Source organism: Arvicanthis niloticus, chromosome 15, assembly GCF_011762505.2.
Source record: "Arvicanthis niloticus isolate mArvNil1 chromosome 15, mArvNil1.pat.X, whole genome shotgun sequence".
In the NCBI taxonomy this organism is placed as follows: domain Eukaryota; kingdom Metazoa; phylum Chordata; class Mammalia; order Rodentia; family Muridae; genus Arvicanthis; species Arvicanthis niloticus.
Genome location: NC_047672.1, coordinates 11,685,146 through 11,708,514, shown reverse-complemented (window position 1 = coordinate 11,708,514; position 23,369 = coordinate 11,685,146). Strand labels below are relative to the sequence as shown.

The window sequence follows — 23,369 nt, the reverse complement described above, 5'->3', positions numbered from 1 at the left end:
TTTTTAAAGAAATGATACATTTGTCCTCATTCTTACCCTGAATAAATCCTACCTACTCTTGTGCCCTCACCCCCAGAGAACCCTATGTGCCCTCTCACAAAACAAAACAATAAAATACCTAATGTAGCTCTACCTCCAACATACAATTTGTTAATATCCAGTAACCTTCAATTCCAGGAAAGCTGGTCACTGTAAAATGCTGCGTATCTTCTCCAAGCACTAAGCAACTACTCTACTTTCTTATCTCTATAGATTTCCTTTTCTTCATTTTTCCCCAGATAATAGGAGATGCTTACTGTATAGTCTTTTACAACTGGCTTCTTTAATTTAGTGTGCTTTCTTAGTTCATCTGTGACATAGCAAATATCAGCAGTTTCTTCCCTTAATTCCTAAATAACATTCTAGTACAGATGTGACACTTCACTTCCCCATTCATCCGCTGATATATATGGGTGTTGTTTCTATTTCTTAGTTATTATGAATAATACTGTTATACAGTAAGTTCTGTGTAAGTATATGTTTCCACTTCTCCTGGGTACAGACACAGATGTTTTGTGTTGTTGTTATTTTAGGAGGTGGGTTGTTTTATTTTGTTTCTTGAGTTCAAAGGTAGGGCAGTGACAGAGAAAGACAGGCAACATCAACCTCTGGCTTCCATGGGCACACGAAGATCCACCACACACAATAAGAACTGTTCAGTCATATTGTAGCTCTATGCTTCGTAATCTGAGGCACTCACCAGACTTGTCTTCCAAAGTAGCTGAATCATTTTACATTCTGCCACCATGGCTGAGATTTCCAGTTTCTCTGTATTACCACAATAAAAAGGTGTGTTTTGTTTTGTTTGCTGGACTCTTCATTCTGACTTTCACAGTATCCATGGTTCTCTTCCTCGTGACTAACATATTCATGCTTCTCTGGCCTTTTTATCTAACTGCCTTTAAGTTCAGGTCCTTTCCCCATTTAATTACTTGTCTTTAATTTTCAAGTTGTAAGACTCCTTTATGTTTAGATACAAGTCCCTTATCAAAATATCTAAAATATATAAATATTTTAGACATTTCACGGGGAATTATCTTTTTAGTTTACTGGTGTTATTTAGAAGAAGCAAAATTTAATGATAGTGAATTCCAATTTACCTATTAATTTTGTTACACAAACTCATGCCGTTATAGCTAAGAATCCTTTGCCAAATTCTAGATCATAAAGATTTACTATTACACTATCTTTTATTTACTTATTTATTTATATTATTTTATCTTATTATGTGTATAACTCTTTTGCTTACATGTATGTCTATGCACCATGTATGTCCCTAATGGCCAATGAGGTCAGAAGAGGGCATCATATCCCCTGACCTGGAGTTTCAGACAGTTGTGAGCCACCGTGTGGTTGCTGGGAATTGAACCTGGGTCCCTGTAAGAATAAGTGCTCTTAACTGCTACACCATCTCTCTAGTCCCTGGGTTTCCTTTTGATTTGTATACGACACCTTTCTGGGACCACTTCCCAACCACTGCTATCCACTAAACAACTTACTGTGATGAATAATTATTATTTTATTCCAACAATCTTCAAAGTACAAGCAGCATATGCTAAAGAGGAGGGCAAAGAACATACAATTTATGACTCAGCATTTTTGGTTTTTTAAAAATTCAGGCAATTTATACCAATTATCCAGTTTATAAACAGACAAGTAGCTAGTTACATTTCAGAGCAAAAACAAAACCAAACCAAACCATGCTGCATACTGACAAATGCCTTGTACATTAACTTTTATTAATTAGTGGTGTGCATCTTGTAATGCAAGGAGCTGAAGCTCTGGTGTCAAAACTAGACCTTTGTTCAGTCTCTGGCTACTGCTATCAACTCACTTACTAACCCAAGGAGAGCACCTAGCTTTACCATACATCAGTTCTGACCCCACTCCTGGTCTCTGAGGGCATTACACTCTCTCACACATACACATACTTAAAAATAAATAAAACTTAAAAAAATAAAAACAAAATGAGAATGCTGAGCTGCTTTCCTTGTTGTGTTACAATCCTATAATCTAAATGTTTGGAAGACTGAGAGGAAGGGGCCAGCCTGAGCTATTCAATGAGCCCTGTCTCCCAAAACCAAATAAAGTACACAAAAAACTTAACAAAAGACCTCAGACATACCAGTTTTGCACTAAATATTAGGTTCCTTGTTTTTTCCTTTTGAAGTGCAAATGTCTCCCTCATTCCTGGACAAGCCTACCAAGCACTTTCCACAGGCCTATCTAAAATTAGTAAAGAACAGAATGTCACTTCGGAATAGAGTCAGAGGGGTGACTTCAGAGAAGACAATAACTCAGACAGAACACCAGAAAGTTCTGAAAGCCTAGGAAAAACTGAAAGATAGAGAATGCAGCGAACAACCACTTCAGTTGTTCCAAAAGTAAGCTGTAAGTTCTATAGGCATGGGAGGGGGACAGCAGTGTGAGCATCTAAAAGCCCTGACTTTATGCTCTGCCAGTTCTTACTTCTAATCCACTGGAAGGCCTCCATTCAACCTCTACCTTGCTTTCTGTCTAAATCCTATATTTAACTATAGACAGTCCCTCAATTTAGAGTGCAAGCAGCATTTGCAAACACATCACTGTATAGTGATGAACATCCAATATCAGTGTCATCCCCAAAATTAATCCTATCTCCTTCAACAAATTAATGACTAACTGATTTAACTTCAGACAAATCAACTCGGAATATTTATTGTATTAAAGATAACAAAAGATAAAATTAAAGATAAAAAAGGTCACCTTCTTCATATTCTCTTAGTAAATAAGTTATCAGATCATTCCAAAAAGTTATACTAAAAGTCTAAATTACTTTACTTCAGTTGAGAGCCCCAAGGAGTGTGATGTCAGCCTCCACAGATCACATGGGCATGAGCAGCTTCAGTGCAACACTGAAAAGCCCCCAAGACCTCAGTCACCTTCTCATGCAGTACCACCAGAGCCAGACAGCAGAGAGCATGGCCAGGAAAGACAGGGGCTCTTCAGCTATACAAACGGCTTCTGAGTCACTAAACCTATTTTCTTTCTCAGTATTGTATGTCTCAGTGTTTGCTTTCAATAATAATCCCCACGTCTTTGTTCTGCTTTATTCTGTTCTCACTGTTTCCTGTTTCTTAGGAAGCTTTTAATATTTTTCCAGTCCTGGGATCATATCTTGCCCTTAGTTATCATTCTACAACTTGTGCAAAATTTCCTTCATATAGTAAAAAAAGCCAATCTGTTAAATTCAGAGGCTAAAAAAACGGTCTCTCATCCTCTAAGTTACTAATAAACTGACAAATCCAAACAGAACAAGACTTAGCCAGCAGATGCTATCATAAAACATGATAAACTCTAGTACCCCAGTTCTTGAAATGTAACTGGCAGCCTAAAAGCAACACACTACCACTCAATCATAACTCAGCTCCACATTACAGCCCACAATGTTTTTAGGTTGTCTCCTGGTTTACAGCCAATAACGAATGGTGGACTCACAGAGTGCTGTCACGCAACATTTATAAAGTACATTCACATATATTTTCTCATCTGAGCTTCATAATCTAATGACACAAGTAGTTAGTCATCACTCACATTTTACAGATGTGGAAACCAACTGGAATAACTTGTCCCATTAAGACAAAATGTAAGTATTTGATCAAGGGACTCAGGCAGAGCTTTAAGTCCCAAAGCAGACTCCTATCCTAAGACAGTCATCCCTGACTTGATCTAACAAGGAGGCTATTTCCACAAAATAACTGCTTCATCAACATAATCAGAGACGATATTATCACAGGAAATGACCGAACAGGAAATGCCCAGGCCGCCTAACAGAAAATAGAGCCCTCCCAACAGCTATACTGCTCTTTTGATGTGCATCCAAATATTGACCTGATATTAAATTAAAAATGAAATACAGTTAGCAATAATTAGGTTTTACAATGCTGTTGGGTATGCTTCTAAGAAGTGCTTGCTTCTTTGATAAAGAAAAATTATTTTTAAAGAACAAAATCTAAACCAAATCCAAAGACAAGCCTTACCTGTTCACCAGCCTCTTTAAACTCTTTGCATACATCAGGGAACACATCATAGACAATGAGTGGATAGCCATGTTTTATGAGATTTTTTGCCATTGGATTGCCCATGTTTCCGAGTCCAATGAATCCAACTGGAGTCTTAGAAGCCATTGACCTAGAACACACTAATTTCAATACATTTATAAATAAAAAAATAAATTTGTGGTACACATACATGCATGTAGGCAAAATAGTCATATACATTAAAACATAATAATAATCTAAAAAATTGGCTTAACCTCATAAACAAGTGCTTTAGAGAGTAAGAAAACTTTGCCTCGCCTTGGAAACAACATTAGATACACTTTCTCCATTTCACACTGGACAAATACCACTCACTAAAGGTGCATTGCACAAAATACTGACAGGGTTTACAAAGACACAGTACTTGCCCCTGAAAAGTTGATAGTCTACTGAAAGAGTTAGAAAGAACTCCACTTGCCCTTGCATTTACAGGTCCTATTCTCCCTTTTTCTTTCAATGACTGGTTTTGAGACTCTGTGTAACCACTAAGCTCAGCCATTTTTAAGTTTCAAATCCGCTCAAATGATTGTTCCGACTCCCCATGAGCATATGTGAGCATGACAAGATCCTAAAGGGAAGTTATTTGAAGCTCTATGCTTAAGAAATAAAGCCCAACTGGGTTAGCAGCTTCTTTAGTTCCTCTCCACCACTGACCCTACCACTTCCATCAAATGTGTCGTTCCTCGGCAATATCACAGGGCTGATGCTAAGTTTACTGTGTGTGACAGGAGCCCTGTGCCTTTATAGCCCATGAAGGTTCAATGACAGAGAAATGACACCTAATTGAAATTTTATTTAAAATTAAATAGAATGAGAGTACATTTTATATAAGAGCTCTCATGCCCATAAGCAAGTTAACAAAAAGAGAAAATGGAACACTATTCCATTAAAACCACTATGTTAAAGTTAGAAAGTTGCAATTTAACAATCCAGAAACATTACACACAAGGAACACTGCATTTTAAGGGCAGTTACTTTAACAGCAACTACTCTAAGTGAAACAAGTAACAAGTATGGCAAGGAAGAGTGAGGACCCAGTCACATATGCCACAAGCATTAAGTAGCCACTTCTATGTGCTATGCCAGAGGGTGGCCTCAAACTCTGGTCCTCCAGACTCAGCTCCCAAGTGCTGGCATCATAGGTATACACCACCAGACGTAACCACTGAACACAAATGAGATACAATCCTTGCCTTGCAATAACCTTAAAATCCAAGAGGACATAAACACAATAAAACATTAATACAAGGCAGGCTAGAATAATAAGTTAAAAAGCTAATGCTGGTACAGAATTCATGGTTTGAAATTTTTAAGAAGGTGCATTTAACTTGTGTACTCTAGAATGGATCAGGTTTCAAACAGAGCAGGAAGGGAACTACATAAAGAAAAGGGAATAGAAGTACATTCAAGAAACAAGGAAAGCCAGAAGAAATGAACAGTAACAGTTAATATTTATGCCAGACAGAGTTACCTAGTCTCTTTATAGATAACTGTCATCATTTATCATCTCACTTGGGAACCCAGGTGCTTAGCAAGCTTAAGGAAGTGGTCAAGGCTAGACTTTGTGTTTGTTTGAGATGCTTTTTGGTTTTGCAGTGCTGGAAGCTGAACTCACGCTAGGTGTGACTTCTAAACACACTTGTGTCTTTTTGTTTCACAGAAGTTCAACCTTAGAACTTGAAACCATTTTTAGAATTATTTATTATTTTATGTATATATAAGTACACTGCAGCTATCCTCAGACACACTAGAAGAGGGCATCGAGTCCCATTACAGATGATTGTGAGCCACCACGTGGTTGCTGGGAATTGAACTCAGGACCTCTGGAAGAGCAGTCAATGCTCTTAACTACTGAGCCATCTCTCCAGCCGGAACTTGAAACTCTTTATGATCAACTGGTCTAGTAACATGGAGGAATGTTCTTCCTCTTCTGAGATGCACACTAAAATAGCAGGAAACATTATGGTGGCTGCTACTGTCTTTCAAGTGATGCAAGCTGGGTATGTACATGTGAATAAGGGAAATGACAAAAATAATAAACTCTGGATTCTACACGAAAGACTACTCAGAATTCCCTATATTACTCAATACTTCCCATCTGGAATTTTTCACAAGGGGAAAAACTAACATATTAATACATAAAAACTATTATAGACAATAAAAACCAAGTAACTAAGGAAGGGCTGCTAGCACCCGATATAAACAGCACTATTCACACCCGAAAAACTTAAAAGTCCCAACTACATCTATGAATGACGCAGGTAGGCAAAAAACACAAAATGACAACAGAAAATATATCAATTCTCTTCAGAAAAAAATCCTATGAAAATATATTCAACTTGTCATTAATTAAAGGAAAGAAATATGACACCACTCTTTAACTACTGAATGGACCAAAACTTGACAAAAACTATCATCAACAAGTAAAGATTTATGGAAATGAGTGTTCTCATACATTATTAAATATATCAGATCAGCCTTTCTGAAAAAAATCTATCTATATTTTAATTTAAAACAATTTTGACTCAGCAATTCTTCTAGAAATTTATAAGGGTTATAAACTTTGTCTTAAAAGGATAAGTAATAAATTACTTTCAGCTTTGCAAGCCATAAGGAACTATTCTATCCATCTGTTCTAGTTTGAAAATAGTCGTAAACAATAAATAAAGTCCATTTTTGATTCTAATACAATATGTTTTGAGTATCTTGTGTATGTGAATATTCACAGTGTATGGATGCATATGGAGAGCAGAGATTGGCATCTGATGTCTTTCTAGATCCCTCTCCACTTTATTTATTTATTCACAGATCTCTTCAACTACGAGCTTTTTGATGAGGCTAGCCTAGCTAGACAGCTTGGGAGTGAAGAGGAGCCAGAGAGCTTATTATAGGTAAGCCACCACATCCATGCAGCTTTTATGTGTATGCTTCTTGGGATCCCAATTTGGGGCCTCAGCTTTGCATGGCAAGTGCTTTATCTACTAAGCCTTAGCTCTCAAAGACAATTTTATTTATAAAAACAGATACATGAATATGGACTATCACTTGCACATAAATAGCTTATTATAGCACTGTTTATTACAGCAGAAAAATGTAAATAACAACACTTTAGTAGAGTACTTAATTCACAATAATTCACACTAACCCAAAGCAATGAAATATTACTCCTATATTTAAAGAATGTAGGGTGGGGTGGGGCTCCACACTTGCACCTGCTGCAGCCTGAGTTCCTTTCAGAACTCACAACTGGTGACGCTTGATTACAATTCCTGACTTAGTAAGAGAATTTAACATAAATCCAAGCACAGTGGTTATTAGAGAAGTATTCACAGAAAGGACAAAACAAACCAAGGCACAGCTGCCAAGTGTATGATTTTGGTGGCTCTCAAGTTACATCTCAAAGGCTGCTAACATCGTTCCCCCTTTCCTTCTTTCCATAAATGAGATTTAGAGTGGCTCCAGAGGTGCACTGCATAGGACTGAAATCTGGTAAGGTAAAAACCAGGGTCACCAGGCCTGGATGTAGGGGTCACTACATGTCTTTCACTATAAATGAGAATTCCTGTGAATTCCCATTGCAATTGAAAACTGCAGGTTTACAGTTCAGAAAAGGAGAAAGACCACACATGAAGGTTATTAATATATTTACGCTTTAAGCATTTCGTTTTATTTAAACATCTGTTCTTATTTGAAACATTTCTATATAAAAGGAATATTGTCTCTTAAAGGTAACTGTCACTGAAAATGTTAATTATGCTGGATTTCTTTTCTTTTTTTTTTTATCAGAAAGGTAACATTTTTAGTTTTTGAGACTTTTATACATGAGGACTATATGTATTTCATTTCTACCCTTCCTTCTCCCCATCTCCAGCTCATGTGCCTCTAGATTCACTCAAGTTCATGGTCTCCTTTAGTTACTGTTACACGCACATGCACACACACATATGTGAGTTCAGCCTCCTGACTCCATTTGCTAGAGTTGACCACTTGGGATTGAATAACCTACCAATCTCAACCTATCAGTCCTAACCTCCAGGGCTGGTCCTGGAGAAGACTGGTTCTCCCTCTTAGCAAACAGAAGTCAGCTTTAGCTCTTCATGGAGGAGTGCGGCCTGGCAGGACTTCCACCATCTTGACTCACCTGTCACAAAGTTTGAACCAGATTGCAGAGTAAGGAGATTCTTTTCCTCCTACATTTCTTTAACTGTCTATCTTTCCGTCCTGTCCTACCATGGTCTACCTGTTGAAGGCAGAGGAAAGGCCTCCAGGATAAAACCCAAAGAAAAATAGCAAGATGCAAAACAATAATACAAGAATATGCAGTGAAAAAAATACATGGACTTATTTTTCTGGGTCTTGTATGGATAAAACAGTTATCATAGTTCAAGTGTTGAGAGTCATGGGTCTGATTTAAAGAAAAGATTTTTTATTAAAAACCTTCCGTTTTTACTATATGCATTTAACTTTTATAACTACTTTTGTAAGAAAAGGAAATGAACGTATTGGCACAGTGGGTGTTAAGTGCTATATGAATGAGTTCTAACTCTAGAGAGGTTTCACTAAATGGGCACAGAGGGATATAGCCAGGTCTGAAGCAACTACAGAGTAACAGTGGTGATAAAGTAGACTCTGCAAATGTGAGCTAGGTTGTGACCATTACACAGGTTAACTCTCTGATGTTCCTCATCCCAGATTCAGATAATGTCTGGTCCAGGGCTACCAATCCTGCCAATGACCTGGAAGTGCCATGAAAAATGTAATAAGAAGTGAACAAGGGGTTAATGAAAGCATTGGAAATAATGAGCAAACTTCTATCACTCTCAATATTACTACCTAATAATGGCAGAGAGGGGAAGGGACAGACCATAGGTAATACTCAGAATTTGAGCAAGAGGTTTAAAAAAACTATTAAGATACTAACAAAAGCATCAATAAAATTCCTGTTTATAAATAAATTTCAGAGTGGATAAAAGCTAGAGAGGTACTTAATAAAATGAAGGAACAAAGAATCTGTCTATCGGTGAATAAAGAGGGTGTCAAAGGGCTGGGTGTGAAACAGGCCAACAGAGTGAATGCTAGCAGACGAGAGTCAGACTATCTACCAAAGACTAGTTCCTGTGGAAACTCCAAGTGACAGGATCCAAGAGCTGAGGGGACAGTGCTGACCTTTGCTGCAGAAGCCAAGGAGCCAAGAACAAGGAGCCCTGTTATCTGGGCCAACTATGTGAGTATCAATCAAGGCAGGTTGTCAGTGATGGGTTCAGCTCTCTTCATTTTAATCATTGGGGCAAAACAAGAAATGGCTGGTGTGACGTTGGTATTAGTATTGCCCAAAAGGGAAGCTGCTCATTGGTTATGATCACATTTAAATTCTGAGGTTAAGAGATCCATGTAATGGGCCGGGCGGTGGTGGAGCACGCCTTTAATCCCAGCACTTGGGAGGCAGAGGCAGTTGGATTTTTGAGTTTGAGGCCAGCCTGGTCTACAGAGTGAGTTCCAGGACAGCCAGGGCTCCACAGAGAAACCCTGTCTCAAAAAACAAAAACAAAAACAAAACAAAACAAAACAAAAAAAAGAGATCCATGTAAAGTCACCTTTGGTTGTATGCCCTTGAAGCATAAAGTTACTTAACTCCTCTAGATGCTTTTATCAACAATAGTACTTACAACATCAGAAGGTTACTGTAAAGATTACTTGAAATAAGATATGTAAAGCATTAAACAATGCCTAGCACATGACAGTCAGTAAACAGTAGCTACTTGTATCAAAAGACTCAAGAAGTGCTACTATGGAACAAGACCTACAGCCAATGGCCTTTTTAACCTAGTCGGTTAGAAGGAAGAGACAGACTAAAGGCAGCAGGAGTCACTTAGGAAATGACAGCGTCCAGTGAAGACAGAGCTTCTGAAGGAGTATTTGGTGTACAGAATTGGCTCCCAAAGGTACAGGGATCCCAGGGAGTTTAGCAGGACGATAAACAAACCTTCAAAGCTACAAGAGAAATCCATCTCCCTTAACAGTAATGTGTAGAGACAGCAATGTCAGATGACAGATAAAATCAAGATGGAAAAAAAAAAAAAAAACAGTCAGCATAAAGGTGATACTGGCTGATGGTGAAAAAAATGGTTAGAAAATTTGGCAACACTGGTTTTTAAATTTACAGATTACAATCTCTCAGATGTAATAGGAGCAACGTTTTATATATATATATATGTATATGTATATGTATATGTATATGTATATGTATATCTTGGTAACTTGACCTGCTACCAGAAACCAGTCTACTATCTATAAAAAGATTATTTTACATTTTCAAAATCTACTTAATTAAAGAAACACATGTACTGTAGAATATAGACTATTAAAAACCATAAAGTCATAAGGAAAAGTTTGTTTCATTACTCAAAAATAATCACTTTAAGCTTCTAAGTGGATTTTTCATTCTGTTATAAGATTAGTGGGGTTTTTTTCTATCTGAAGGAAATAGTTTGAAATTAAATGTCTGAAGTTACAGACAATGTCAAACTCTATATGTATGTGTATATATGTATATGTGTGTGCAGAAAAGTATATATTATATATTTACAGGAAATAATGTATGTAATATATATACACCCCAGGATAAATCGTAATTCATATATATATGTGTGTGTGTGTGTGTGTATACATATATACACACATATGTGTGTATATATATATATGTGTGTGTATATATGTATACATACACACACATACATGCGCACACATGTGCACGCACACACACACACACATATATATCCCATAATAAAGCTTAATTCATAAATTAGGCACAGTAAGAGACAAATAATAATAATAATAAAGAACAATTATAACAATACACGTTTTGAAGTTATGCAAATGTGGTTGGTCCCAAAATGCCTTTCCATGTAGCATTTTCAGACTGTGTTTAATGCTGAGTAACTCTTGGAAGTGAAGAGAGCAGAACTGGCTAAGAAAGGCCCACTGTCTACACAACATGGTGTCCTATGTTGCATACAATAAGTAATGAACACTGTTTGCCTTAATAGTAAAATGTTCTCAACTAAGGATGATGACTTACTCTAGGAAGAACTTATGTTATTTCAGTAATAAATATTTCTCGATGTGTAATCTTGTAAGTTTAAGGTCAACTTTAGTCCCAAGGCCACATGTAACTTTTCAGAGCTGCATGTGCTGTCTAAGTGACACTAATGTAAATGGAAAGCAATACCATTATATACTTGATTACTCCAAGGTTACACTTTGGAGTTGGAGTTGAGGTTTACTTTGAAATTATTTTAAATGCCAGTGTTTATACAAACTAATATTAATGACAAATAGTAAACTAACTACAAAAATGTTAACTTTTTTTTGAGATTCAAATCTTTAAAAAGAATGGAGTACATTCCACAAAACCATTATCACTCCTCCTCCCCCATGCCTCAGGGAATATCATGAACTGTGAGCGATTAAGAAAGGGTGGTGAGGAATACCACAAAACATGACCATCCAGACATCACACAGCTGTTACAATCATGGAGACCTGACCCTTCAACATTCCATCAGGCACAGAGGTCTCATGAGGACCCACCCTTCCTGCAGTACTTTTGCCTGCTAATGGTTGTTGCTGGAAGGGTTACCATTTTGTGAATGGTGTAGTCTCGGAGATGAGCTGGAAAGATGGGCTTCAGAGGGAAAAGAAGAGGTGTAACAGAGGGTAATGTGTATGGATGTAATCACAAATCGCTGTATTTATGGATAAAACTGTGAGGGAAAAAAGCTTAAATCTAAACATACAAAAAGTACAAGCATATATACAAAAGACACCAGTAGTTTTTTTTTTTTAACTTAGTATTGCAAGTCTATATAGAGTACTATTTAATTTTCTCACCAACACCCCCCCCCCCACTCCTTTGGTCAAGTGGTCTTTAAAAATGTCCTGATACAATTTTTCTATGTACACGTTGAGGAGTCCCAAAAAGTAGGTTGAAGAATATGTGTGTGTATGGGTCCTCTTTAAAAAATAGACCTAAAGCTAAAATGTGCCTATGGAATGAGCTATGAAACAGGAAAGAAATTATTTTCTCCGTTTTTTCTGGGATGCATTAAATGTATTACAGTTGCTATAAATTGACACCTTGTAGGTCTCACTTTTTAAAAAGTCTATGGGTCTTTATAACACTATCAACTATTTGCTATAAACAGCTTACACATGTGATGGAGGCAAATACCTCCACGGAATTCAGAACAGTAAGTACTAGTAATTGGACATGATTCCTTTTCTGCATTTTCCTACACTTCAAAGTTGCATGGAGATGAGGTATTTTCCCCATTTTAAAAAAAGATTTAAATCTCAAAAAACATTAACATTTTTGTAATTAGTTTTACTATTTGTCATTAATATTAGTTTATAGAAACACTGGCATTTAAAATAACTCCAAAGTAAAACAGGATTGCTTGAGTATTTCAAAGATATCACTAAAGAACTCCTTAAAATTAATTGTTCATAGACACATACCTTTGGGCCAAAGCAGCCCAAGATGGTTTGGTAGCAGTTTAACCAGCACGGGGGAGACAGGTCCTTCCTGCTGTCAGAGCAAAGTATTATAGTCTTTGGCCTCAGACTCTCCTATCATGAATTATAAGAACTTTCATAACCCTCAAATGGGACATCAACGGTTCACAAAGCTACCATTAGTCACCTAAGTTACTACCATTAGTAACTTGTAAAAACACTAAACAGCAAATACATAGTCCTGGACTAATCAGATCTCAAAGTGTTGTACATTGATGAGAAAACTGCTGCTCCCTTCAAAGTGATTTGAAAAAGAAAAAATTATGTCCAAAATCATATGTGTTTGCATCTGGCTACCGAAATTCCTCATCTGTCACCTGCTACCTATTATCACACAAATGCTCTTCCAAAGCAGAAAGAAAATTCGTAGGTTTTTCTGAGGGCAAAGACTGGGAGCTGCTCAGAAATCAATTCCCAACCTATTTCTTACACAAAATTAAAACAAGTGAATGCAAGCACCCTCCATCCAGAGCCTCCTGCATGCTAGGCAAAGTCAGAGGTGTTCTGTTTGCTGATCCTGTATATGATAGCGCTGAACAGCACATTGTTAAACTTTTACATTAAAATAGAATCCTTCAGTATCTCCCACAAATCAACCAATTCTTAAAGAGGTGTCTTGATGTCCTAGAAGATCCAAGAGTTGGGGAGAAACAAGGGCTACTCCCTGGATCTTGTTGGCGATGTCCCAGTTTACTTATTCTAAGGCCTTTGGAGGTCCTCATGTGAAAAGTAGTTCTCAGATATTCATGTAGCTCTAAATACAGCTTCTTCCTAAATCCCTGGTCACTTTCATACTTAACAGCACAGCGTAGTCAGTAGTTTAGGTTGTGGACACAATGTTGAGGCAAAGAATTGTGGTTAATAATTTGACAAAAGTCCACCACTTTGAGGCAGCACAGCTCCATTTCATAATGGAGTTAGCTATGCTTGCTGGTCAAGGGTGACAAACTTTGCTGGATTTCTAGGATACGGCCATACCACCGACTAGAGTGGTTAAACACAAATCAGGCCTTGAAGTCTGAGGGAGCGCCCGCTTAAGGTGAAGCCGGGGAGTTGAAAGTCCAGGGGTCCCAGAGGTGGGTGAGGTGGGGTCACCCCTGGAGCTGAGCCCTCCAAATGTCCTAGGAGCCCCAACTCCAAAGCGCACGGCAGGAACCCAAACATTCCTCCCTTCATCACAAGCTGTTCCTGGGTCCCGCAGTGGAAACGCGCTCAACAATCTGGAGCCGGGCATAGGGCAGGAGAGGAAGGCTGACCGCTCAGGAGGCAGTTACAAGGGGCCCCTGGCCTAGGAGACGACCACAATTGTCGCTTTTACCCTCAAACTAACCGCAGCCCTTCAGGCGAAAAGCCCTCTTCGGATGGCCAGAGGAAGGCGCGCAGATGGGGAGCGAGGTCCTTACCCGCTGCAAGGCTGCCCACGGGCCGCCGCCGGCCGCTCCAGTACCAGAGGCCGGAGGCTGTTCCCCGGAACCCCAAGGAGGCTGCCATGCTGCCCCCCGCCCCGCCTCCGCGCCGTGACCTCCGCCGCCTCACACTCGGCCTGTGGACTGCGAGTGTGCGCAGCGGGGATGGCCCGCACCTCCGCAAGGACAGCTCGCGCACGCGCTCTCCTTGCCCTGCTTGGGCTCCGCCCAGCGTGGGGCGGAGCACTGTGTTGAGAGGCGTGGCCGGAGAGTCGGGAACGGGCCAATCAGGATTCCCAAATCCACAAACGCCCTGCCTTGCCTCCGGCTCCTGCTGAGTTTACAACCTTTGGATGGGAGAATTCTTGTTTACCCAAAAGCTGAGGGGTGTGTGGGTGGCGGTGGCTGTCGCTCACTACCACCTCCTCTGAGCATCTGCACTCAGCAACTGCCTCTTCACGGGGCTGCTGTGTTTCTTCCTCACAGTCAAGAACCGCAGCTACTGTAGTATTTAAGGAAAGAGGAGAAATTTCTTGTTTCCTAGTATAGGGACTCATTTTTAACTTCAGGAATAAATACATGGATCGCCCAGAGTTAACATTTATTTTCAGCATCTATTGAAACACAATCACAGAATCTACCATGTGTGTAATAACTGATATCTATGTGATATATGACTCAACGGTTTTTCCAGTCTTATTTGAAAAGTGGTAGGGAAGTAATTTAATAACATTGTTCTCTTTGAAGAGTAGAATTTCTAGGAACTTACTGAGTTCCAAGAAATGCGTCTTTAATGTTTAAAAATTCTACAACCTGCATCTTTTGAAACCAAACTCTAGTGGTACATTTAATCCCAGAGAGTAATGTATACGTATATTATAAAAACAGATACTTTGCTGATCTTTCCTTATTTGGATATTCGGTATATTTTGGTGGTTTAAATAAGCATGGCCCCTATAGAGTCATGTGTTTGAAAGCTTGGCCAATAGGAGGTGTGGCTTTATTGGAGTGGGTGTGGCCTTGTTGGAGGAAACAGGTCACCGTGGAGACCAGCTTTGAGGTCTTACATATGCTCAAACTACAGCTAATGTGACACACAGTCTCTTTCTGCTGCTTTCGGATCAAGATGCGGAACTCTCAGCTCCTTCTCCAGCACCACGTCTGCCTGGACACGGCTCTGCTTCCCGCAATGATGATAATGGACCAACTCTCTGAAACTGTAAACCAGCCCCAATTAAATGTGTGTTTGTTTGTCTGTTATTAATAAGAGTGGCCATGGTTATAATGTCTCTTCACAGCAATGAAACCCTAATTAAGACAGTATACATATTTGAATTTCTGTTCCTTAGGGATAATCGCAAAGCATTTTATTTCCTCTGAAGGATTTTCATCTTCAGTACACCAAAACAAGACTAGTAACCTTCGAAGAAAAGTAGGCCAGGAGGAAAAAAATGGGGCTTGGGGCCAGTAGGAAAACCAAGATGTCTACCTTCCAAAAAAAAAAAAAAAAAGAAAGAAAGAAAGAAAGAAAGAGAGAGAAAAACAAACCAAAATAAAAAAAAAAACTGTTTTGTTTTGTTAATCCATTTTCCTTGTGTTGTATTCATCCAACCTAAAAAACAAAATCAAGGAATTCAAACCTTTAAAAGGCAAAAAGCCTCCTCCTAGTTACCCACAGAGCTGATACTAGGAAAACTAAGATGGTCGAAAATTTCTTTGCAGGCTCTCAGGGTTCTGGCATGGTGTTAATGTTTCCAGGAACCCATACAGAGGACCCATCTATAGCTATAGGAAAACAATTCCCTTCTCTGGTCACCCTTCCAAACAGTCCTCTGCCCCGCCCTAGTAACAGAAAAGAAAGTCAGAGGTGAAGGGAGAGTAAACAAAACAAGCTAAAGGAACAAATAAACAGCATTGTAGCTACTGGACAGTCTCTTAGATTTGGTGCCTCCATCCCTACTAGGCCTAATTGGTTTCTGGAGCACTTCATGTCTCTCTCTTCTGGTTTCTTTAGGTTTTACTGGAATGGATTTTCTGCAAGCAATAAATGTGTCCCTACAGGTTTCTATATTTAACTGCTGAAGTGAAGTCTGCTTTCCAGCTATGTCGACCCCCACAGCAGAGCTGTTTACGACACAAGACAACACATCAATTCATCTCTGCAGCTCCTTGAGTTAATATCCCAGTCCTCCTGAGATTTTACACCCAATCAGATTGCGTTTGTCATTTTTATTGTGGGCTACTGTTTTTGTTTCTCTGGGTTGTTTATGGGGCTCTTTTCTCGAAAATGAGTTATTTCTTACAAAAGGCCGTCTCTTGTGAACACCATCCTCCTGGGAATAGAAAGAATAAAGGACTGTGGGGAGCAAGCAGAGCACCACTTGTGTGTGGCTTGGTTTAGTTTGGCTTGGCTTTGCTCTAGCTACAAAACTCGCCCAATATTGAAAGTTTGACTCTTACTTGTTTCAGTGTCACAAAGGGATAAGTCATAATTTTAATTCATTCCCATATCCTATAGGCTATTGTCTCCTCCCAGAAACCCTGAATAGCTTCACAAAAGGATTTTCAAAGCTGGCTTTTCCTAAGTGTTGCGACTTTGTTAGCAATTCTTACTATTTGAAGGTATTGTTATATTTGAAAAGCCGTTTACTGTCTATGGGTAGACTTGGGGGGTTGGGGAGGCTAGGATTTAAGACAGGGATTGGCCTGGAACATTGGCCTGGAACTTGCTATGTAAACTAGGATGGCCTCAAATTCAGAGAGATCCAACTGCATCTGCCTCCTAGGTGCTGGGCTGAAAGCTGTTCATCACCATACCCTGCCCATTCCATGGCTCTTTATGAACTTAATACATCACAGACCGAGAGCTGGAGAGACCAGATGAGAGAACCAGAGAAAGCCTTGTTAGGTCTCAACCTTGGGACAAATGGCTAACTGAGGTACTGAGGGGTCTTTTAACATCAAAGCAGATTCTGGCCAGCATCTCTCAGTACCTATTAGGGTCAGCCTGGTTGGTATACCTAGCTCTCCACCATAAAGTCTCCAGCCCAGGGACTGGCTGGGCCGCCCTTCCCCCAGCTGCTCTTCCCTACATAACCCAGCCATTTTGTTTACACAGTCCTTTTACCTTTTGCCTCTTGGTCTCCTGGCTTCTGGCTCCCCTCTTCCCTCTCCCCCCTCACCCCCCTCCTCCCCTCCCTCCCCCTCTCCCCCCTCCTCCTCTCCCTCCCTGTCTCCCCTCTCCTCTCTCTCCCCTCCCATCTCCTTACATGGCCCTGCTCAGTACACTGCTCATGTCTGCTCTGGACTCTCCCAGACGTCTCTGCCTCAGCCTGTCCTCACCCTTATATCTGTAGTAAAAACCTCAACCCCTACAAGGCAGTCATGTCCTCTTTTTATTTCTTTCTCTTTTTTGTTCAGCCCTGAGTAAATAAAGTTCTGAGTGGATGTGTGCTGTTGACATGGGTACAGCCATGTCAAGAACCCTTAGCCTCAGCTCCATGGGAATGGTAAAGCCTTCCCAGGGTGAGACCCAGAGGGAAAAGACAAAGCCTTACGCTGAGGTTCAATCGTGGGTGTTAATATTATGTCCAAAAAATGTCCACCATAACTTTCTCCCCTGCATATTTATGGCCTGAAGACCACACCCCACTGAGACAGCTCCTGCTGAGATTAGAGATTAGCTAGATCCATTTTCTTGATCCAGCTGTACATCACAAAGCCTGCCTCCTTATTTATCTGTATGCAATAACCCCTCCTCCTGGTTCCGCAGGATGCAATAGCCCTGCCTCTCTGTTCAACTCTAACAATAAGCACACTGGGCTTCCGGAGTGCTGCAGTTTCTCCATCTGAGAGTCCAGCCAACCTGATTCCTGCACATGTGCCTTTGTCTGTCTTTTCTTCATTCTCTCACAGCCCCCAGTAGGCCATGTCCATAAGACTGAGAAAGGATCTGCAACCAAATCCTGAAAATACCAAGAGTTGCAGACAAAAAGTACTCAGTAAAAATCTTTTCTTTTGTAAAATCTGAGGCATGGGCATCTTAGCAAGACAGAGAGAGCATGTCAGGATAGAAGATAGATAGCTTACTGGAGCCACCAGTGGATAGAAGATAGCTTACTGTAGCCACCAGTGGATAGAAGATAGCTTACTGTAGCCACCAGTGGCCATGGATGAACTGGGTTCACCTGAAAGAGGGGCTGGAAATGAAAAGGAGACAGAGAGGCGAGAAAACATGGAGCAAGACAAAGTTTTCTGATCAAGGCTCAACGTTTAATATTCAGCACGTGTGTGTGTGTGTGTGTGTGTGTGTGTGTGTGTGTGTGTGTGTGTGTAGGGAAAGCCCCACAGAACCCATCCTTTGTTTCAGTCCAAAGCAGGCTCAGTGGGCAGTCTGTTCTTCAAAGTTCTTGCAGGAAGTTGCAAGTGTAAACAAAGCAGATGACTTCACCTAGGTGTTAAGGTCCTGTGTGGCAAGCAAAATCTGTTCAGACTGCTCAAGGCTGGGAAGGGTACAGCTTACCACTCAACTTTAGACACGCGCGCGCGCATACACACACACACACACAGAATTACACACAAACATGCCACCTAACTGTAAAAACACACACAACCCAATTGTGCACAGCACACTACTCTACATACACACACACCATCCAACTGTAAGCACATATATACACACTCACACTACTCATACACTCACATATGCACAATCAGACACTCACACACTCACACTACCCAATGGTAGACACACACACCACATACACAAACACATCACTCAATTGTCATCCAGCTATAGACACACATGCACTGTAGACACACATATACTGCACAACTGTACATACACACACACCATCCAAGTGTAGGCACGCATGCATATGCACTCACAACACAACACTCTCACACACGCACGCACTCATACAACTTTAGGCATATACACACGCAGGCCAAATGATAAGCCTAGGCTTTCCTACTCTCTAGGCTATGGTGAGACCTCCAAACATCCTAATACCACAGCATCTCTATCCCCTCAGCCTGTCTGCCATCTTCAACAGTGGACAACAATAAGGTCCTTTCTATGATTATGCTTCTCCACCCACTTGATGTCATCAGAGATTCAGGGAAGAAGGCCAGAGTTCCACCCTCACCTTAGAACTGTGCTTCTCAACCTTCTAATGCTGTGACCCTTTAATACAGTTCCTCATGTTGTGGCGACCCCCAACCATAATATTATTTTCATTTCTGCTTCATAACTGTAATTTTCCTACTGTTATGAATCATAATGTAAACATCTCATATGCAGGACCCTGTAAAAGGGTCATTTGTCCCCCTAAAGGGGTCACGATGCACTACTGCAAGGACATGATAAGACTTTCTTGACGCTCAGCCAGGATGGTATCGGAAGAGACCTAGTAAAGAGGCAGGCCGTTTACCACTGCTCAGTGATAAGGAAGGCATATGGGGATCAATAAAGACGTATTCCAGCACCCACTGGCTGGGGAAGTACCCCCTGCAAGCTTCATAGGGAGCTGAGGCCAGACCCACCATGATTATGTCGCAAGGAAAAATGGAAACTTTAGAAATGAAAAAATGCAGTTATTGAAGTTAAAAAACCCAATTAAAAAAAGCAACGGTAGAATAGAGGAAATCGACAAACTCAAAGATAGAACCAGACAATCATCCAGTCTAAATAGGAAATAGACTGGAGTGGGGAAGGGAAGAATTAGAAACTTGTATAAGATCTAATGTTCCTGTCATCAGAATCTGGGAAGGAAAAGAAAAAGACTTTTTCCTAACAAACCGAACGAGCTAACTTTTCACCTGTCCCAAGGATGGTACCCATACTTCCCTCCATGGTAACAGGATACTGTCTCCCCTGCTCCATTACTCTGAGTTTCCCAAGGTTTTTTTCTTCCTTCCCACCCTCCCTTCTGCAACAATTTTACTTCCCAATTTTCAAGACATCTTTGAAAGTGACCTAAAAGAAGTCTTTTTCTCAGATAATATATAAGTATGAAAGTAGTTTAGTCTGGTTAAGAAGCTGTACCTAGATGTTCATATGGCTGGGGGGGGGGGGGGCAGGGGAACCCCATGTATATGTGAGACTGTGGACTGAGCACTCAACACTGAGCTGGGAGGCAAGGAGAAAGAAGGATACCTAAAGTCACCTGACACTTTCAAAAATATATAGACTTGGCATTAGGTTTGGCTGACTGAAACCCAAAGACCAAAGGCCAGGAATTTGGTTTTTCCATGCATAAAAGAAGCCTGGAGAAATACAGTGTGTGTGTGTGTGTGTGTGTGTGTGTGTGTGTGTGTGTGTGTAGCATGTGCAAGGATCTGCACTAACAACAACAAAAAGCTTTCGGTAGACTGACAATTCCCCGTCTGACAGCTTCAGGTTATTAACCTCTGAGATCAGCTATGGTTTGTTTCTAATCCGGTCTGGCTTGTCTGCCTGGCACTGCTCTCCAGCTTTTCGTCTTGTCCCAGGCAAAGGAAAGATGAAAGAGGTCAAGGATGTGCCCACTGGCTGGGCTCATTATCATTTGCAAATCCTACCCTACAATTTCTCTTTCCGTCTGCAAGAACTTAGACACTTAGCAACACTTACCTCCTAAGAAATATTAAAAATATAGTAGAGAGAATTAGCATTTCTTTTTTAAGATCAGATCAGCCTGGAGAGATGGCTCAGTGGTTAAGAGCTCACATTGCCCTTCCTGAGAACCTGAGTTCAATTCCCAGCACCCACATCAGGTGACTTACAACTACCTGTAACCCCAACTCCAGGGGATTCTGACACTTGTGACCTCTGTGGACACTTGCTTTCATGTGCACATAACCACACACATGCATATGATAAAAATAATCTTTAAAAGAGTGCCAGGCAGTGGTGGTACATGACTTTGATCCCAGCACTCCGGAGGCAGAGGCATGTCAATCTCTGAGTTGGAGGCCAGCCTGGTCTACAGAGTGAGTTTCCAGGACAGTCAGGACTACACAGAGAAACGCTGTTTCAAAAAAAAAAAAAAAATGAATCCAGATAGGCAGGCATGATGACCAGTCTTTCCTATAATTAATTTAAAAAATGTTTTGGAACACAAAATGTTAATAAGAAAATTGAATTATAGCCCAAATAGAGAGCTTATCTGAGTTCATATTATTGTGTTTATTTAAGGGATTAAAGTTGTAACAGAATAAATTCATGTTTAACGGGTATATATACACAGGTTAGTGTACACACTCCTTCTTGGTCTGTTATCAAAGGGGGCCTAGAAACAACTAGTATTATATATAGTCTAGTTTCATGTTCCAGTCTTTGACTGTGGTGGTTAATAATTACCTAATCTTGTAAATATAAAAGGTTACTGAATGAAAATTATCACCATGTATTAAAGTTTGAACATGTAATGTCCCCAACAGGTGTGTATTTTGAACACCTGTTCTCTAGCTGGTGACGCTGTTGAGAGACATCATAGAGCCTTTAGGAGGCTGGCCTAGTTGGAGGCAACAGGCTTAATTTGTATCTTCATTCTTCGTGCTCCTTGTACACATCAGTAGTAACTAAGCATGACTTTAAAATGGAACAGTGTGTGTGTGTGTGTGTGTGTGTGTGTGTGTGTGTGTGTGTGTGTGTGTAACATTGTCCCTTGGAGAGTGGCTATTTAACTATCTAGAAATTTCATTTTGCCACCTTATACTTCTATCTAGTGCATCTCAGAAACAACATGGTGATCTTTGAAAAAGAAAAAAATAACAGAGAAAAGAAAAGAGGTCTTTAGCAACTCTTAAGCCACCAGTGTTGCACATACAGTTACTGCTGAAACCAACGCCACACCCACACTTGGATATGCATTGCTCTTTTCCTAAGCTCTCACTTTCTTCATTAATGCCTGTGTTTAAAGTTTGGTTAAAATTTCTTTTTAATGAACTCCAAGTTACTTTAGAAAGCCCAAGAAACTACAATAACTCACTAAATAGAGAATAATTAATATGTTAGAAAAATAAAATAATGACTTCCACCTATGGATGTAACCAGAACATTCTATGTGCTATAAATAAAGCTACATGGAAAACAAAGTCATACTCAGAAGCCAATCCCCCGACTTGCTAGGCTCAAGTTCACATGTCAGCCCATTCTCTCCCCATACAGACCCACGCTGAAATTCGATGGCAGTTTCATGACATGGAATCAAAAGAAGGGGAAACAAACCAGATGTCCAGCAGATGTGTCCTCACTTACATGACCATGCCAACTGAAGCACTCACAAGTCAATGCCTATATCACCTGGGCTTCTTCCCACATTAAAAATGATGTTGCAGCTGGGCAGATGAGGTCCAAGTTAGATGATAGTTTCCTCTTACCTAGACAACGAGTATCTCCAAGGTTTACTCCTGGCTTTTCTTATCCAAAAGGCTGGACTGCGCTATTTATTTCTTTCTTTTTTCTTTTTCTTTTCTTTTTTTTTTTCTTTTTCTTTTTTTTTTCTTTTTCTTTTTTTGGTGGAAAACATCTTTTTCTTTAGGGTTTGATGGTGGCCCTGGTTTGGTGCATCTTTTCGTGTCAGTTTTTGTTGCGGCCCGAGCTGCACCACGCTTGGGGGCCAGAAATGTTGAGAACTGCACTATCCCACATTTGGGGGCCAAAATGTCTCGGACCATTCTGTCAATGTTGGGACCTGCACTGCCAAAAGCCTTTGGGGCTAAGTTGTTGGCCCCCACTTCCCCAAGCAGCTCCAGTCTGCAGGTCGGGGTTCAGCAAGAGAGAGAGTGAGGATAGACTCGAAGAATGGAGACCAGACAGAGTGTGATTCAATCCCGTTTAATCCTGTTTATTCTTCAGTCTCTCTTCCTAGTCCAAGTCCAAGTCCCAAGTCTTGAGTTCCTAATCCCTAGTACCTCCAAGTTCCAAGCTTCTTTCCAAGTGCTAAGTGCCTAATGTCTAATAACTAACTCCAAGTTGTTCTCTCTAACCTAATTCCTAGTTCCAAGTTGTACTCCCAAGTGCCTAATAATCTGTTGCTTTCTTCTGTCTGCCTCTCGCCTTTTATGTCTCACTTCTAAGCCATGCCCTTAAGCCATGCCTTTAAATCATGCCCTCAGGTCTTGTCTCTAAATCTGATCTCTAAGTCATGCCCTTAAGTCACACACCTGTAAGTCTCACACACCCAAGGGAAAATCCTGGGTATCTAAAGCAAGATGTTTTCAGAGTGTGCTCAGCTGTTGTAGGCTAATGTAATCAAGTCTCTTTTCAGGGTATATGGCTCAAGATGG

General features: G+C 40.3%; 1 protein-coding gene across 3 annotated transcripts in view; it reads right to left on the bottom strand.

Moving 5' to 3' along the window:
* Positions 1–14,285, bottom strand: part of Hibadh (3-hydroxyisobutyrate dehydrogenase) — a 99,271-nt gene extending 84,986 nt beyond the window's left edge. The window contains exons 1-2 of one of the 3 annotated variants that reach the window (XM_034519333.2): positions 14,094–14,285; positions 4,059–4,219 (exon numbers count right to left, since the gene is read on the bottom strand). In XM_034519333.2, coding sequence (XP_034375224.1) covers positions 4,059–4,219; positions 14,094–14,181 — 249 coding nt within the window. In that variant the 5' untranslated portion in view covers positions 14,182–14,285. Of the gene's footprint in view, positions 1–4,058; positions 4,220–12,633; positions 12,655–14,020 lie in introns of those variants that run through there. The other 2 variants (XM_034519334.2, XM_076913330.1) reach the window with 2 other exon arrangements.
* Positions 14,286–23,369: the final 9,084 nt, after the last annotated feature.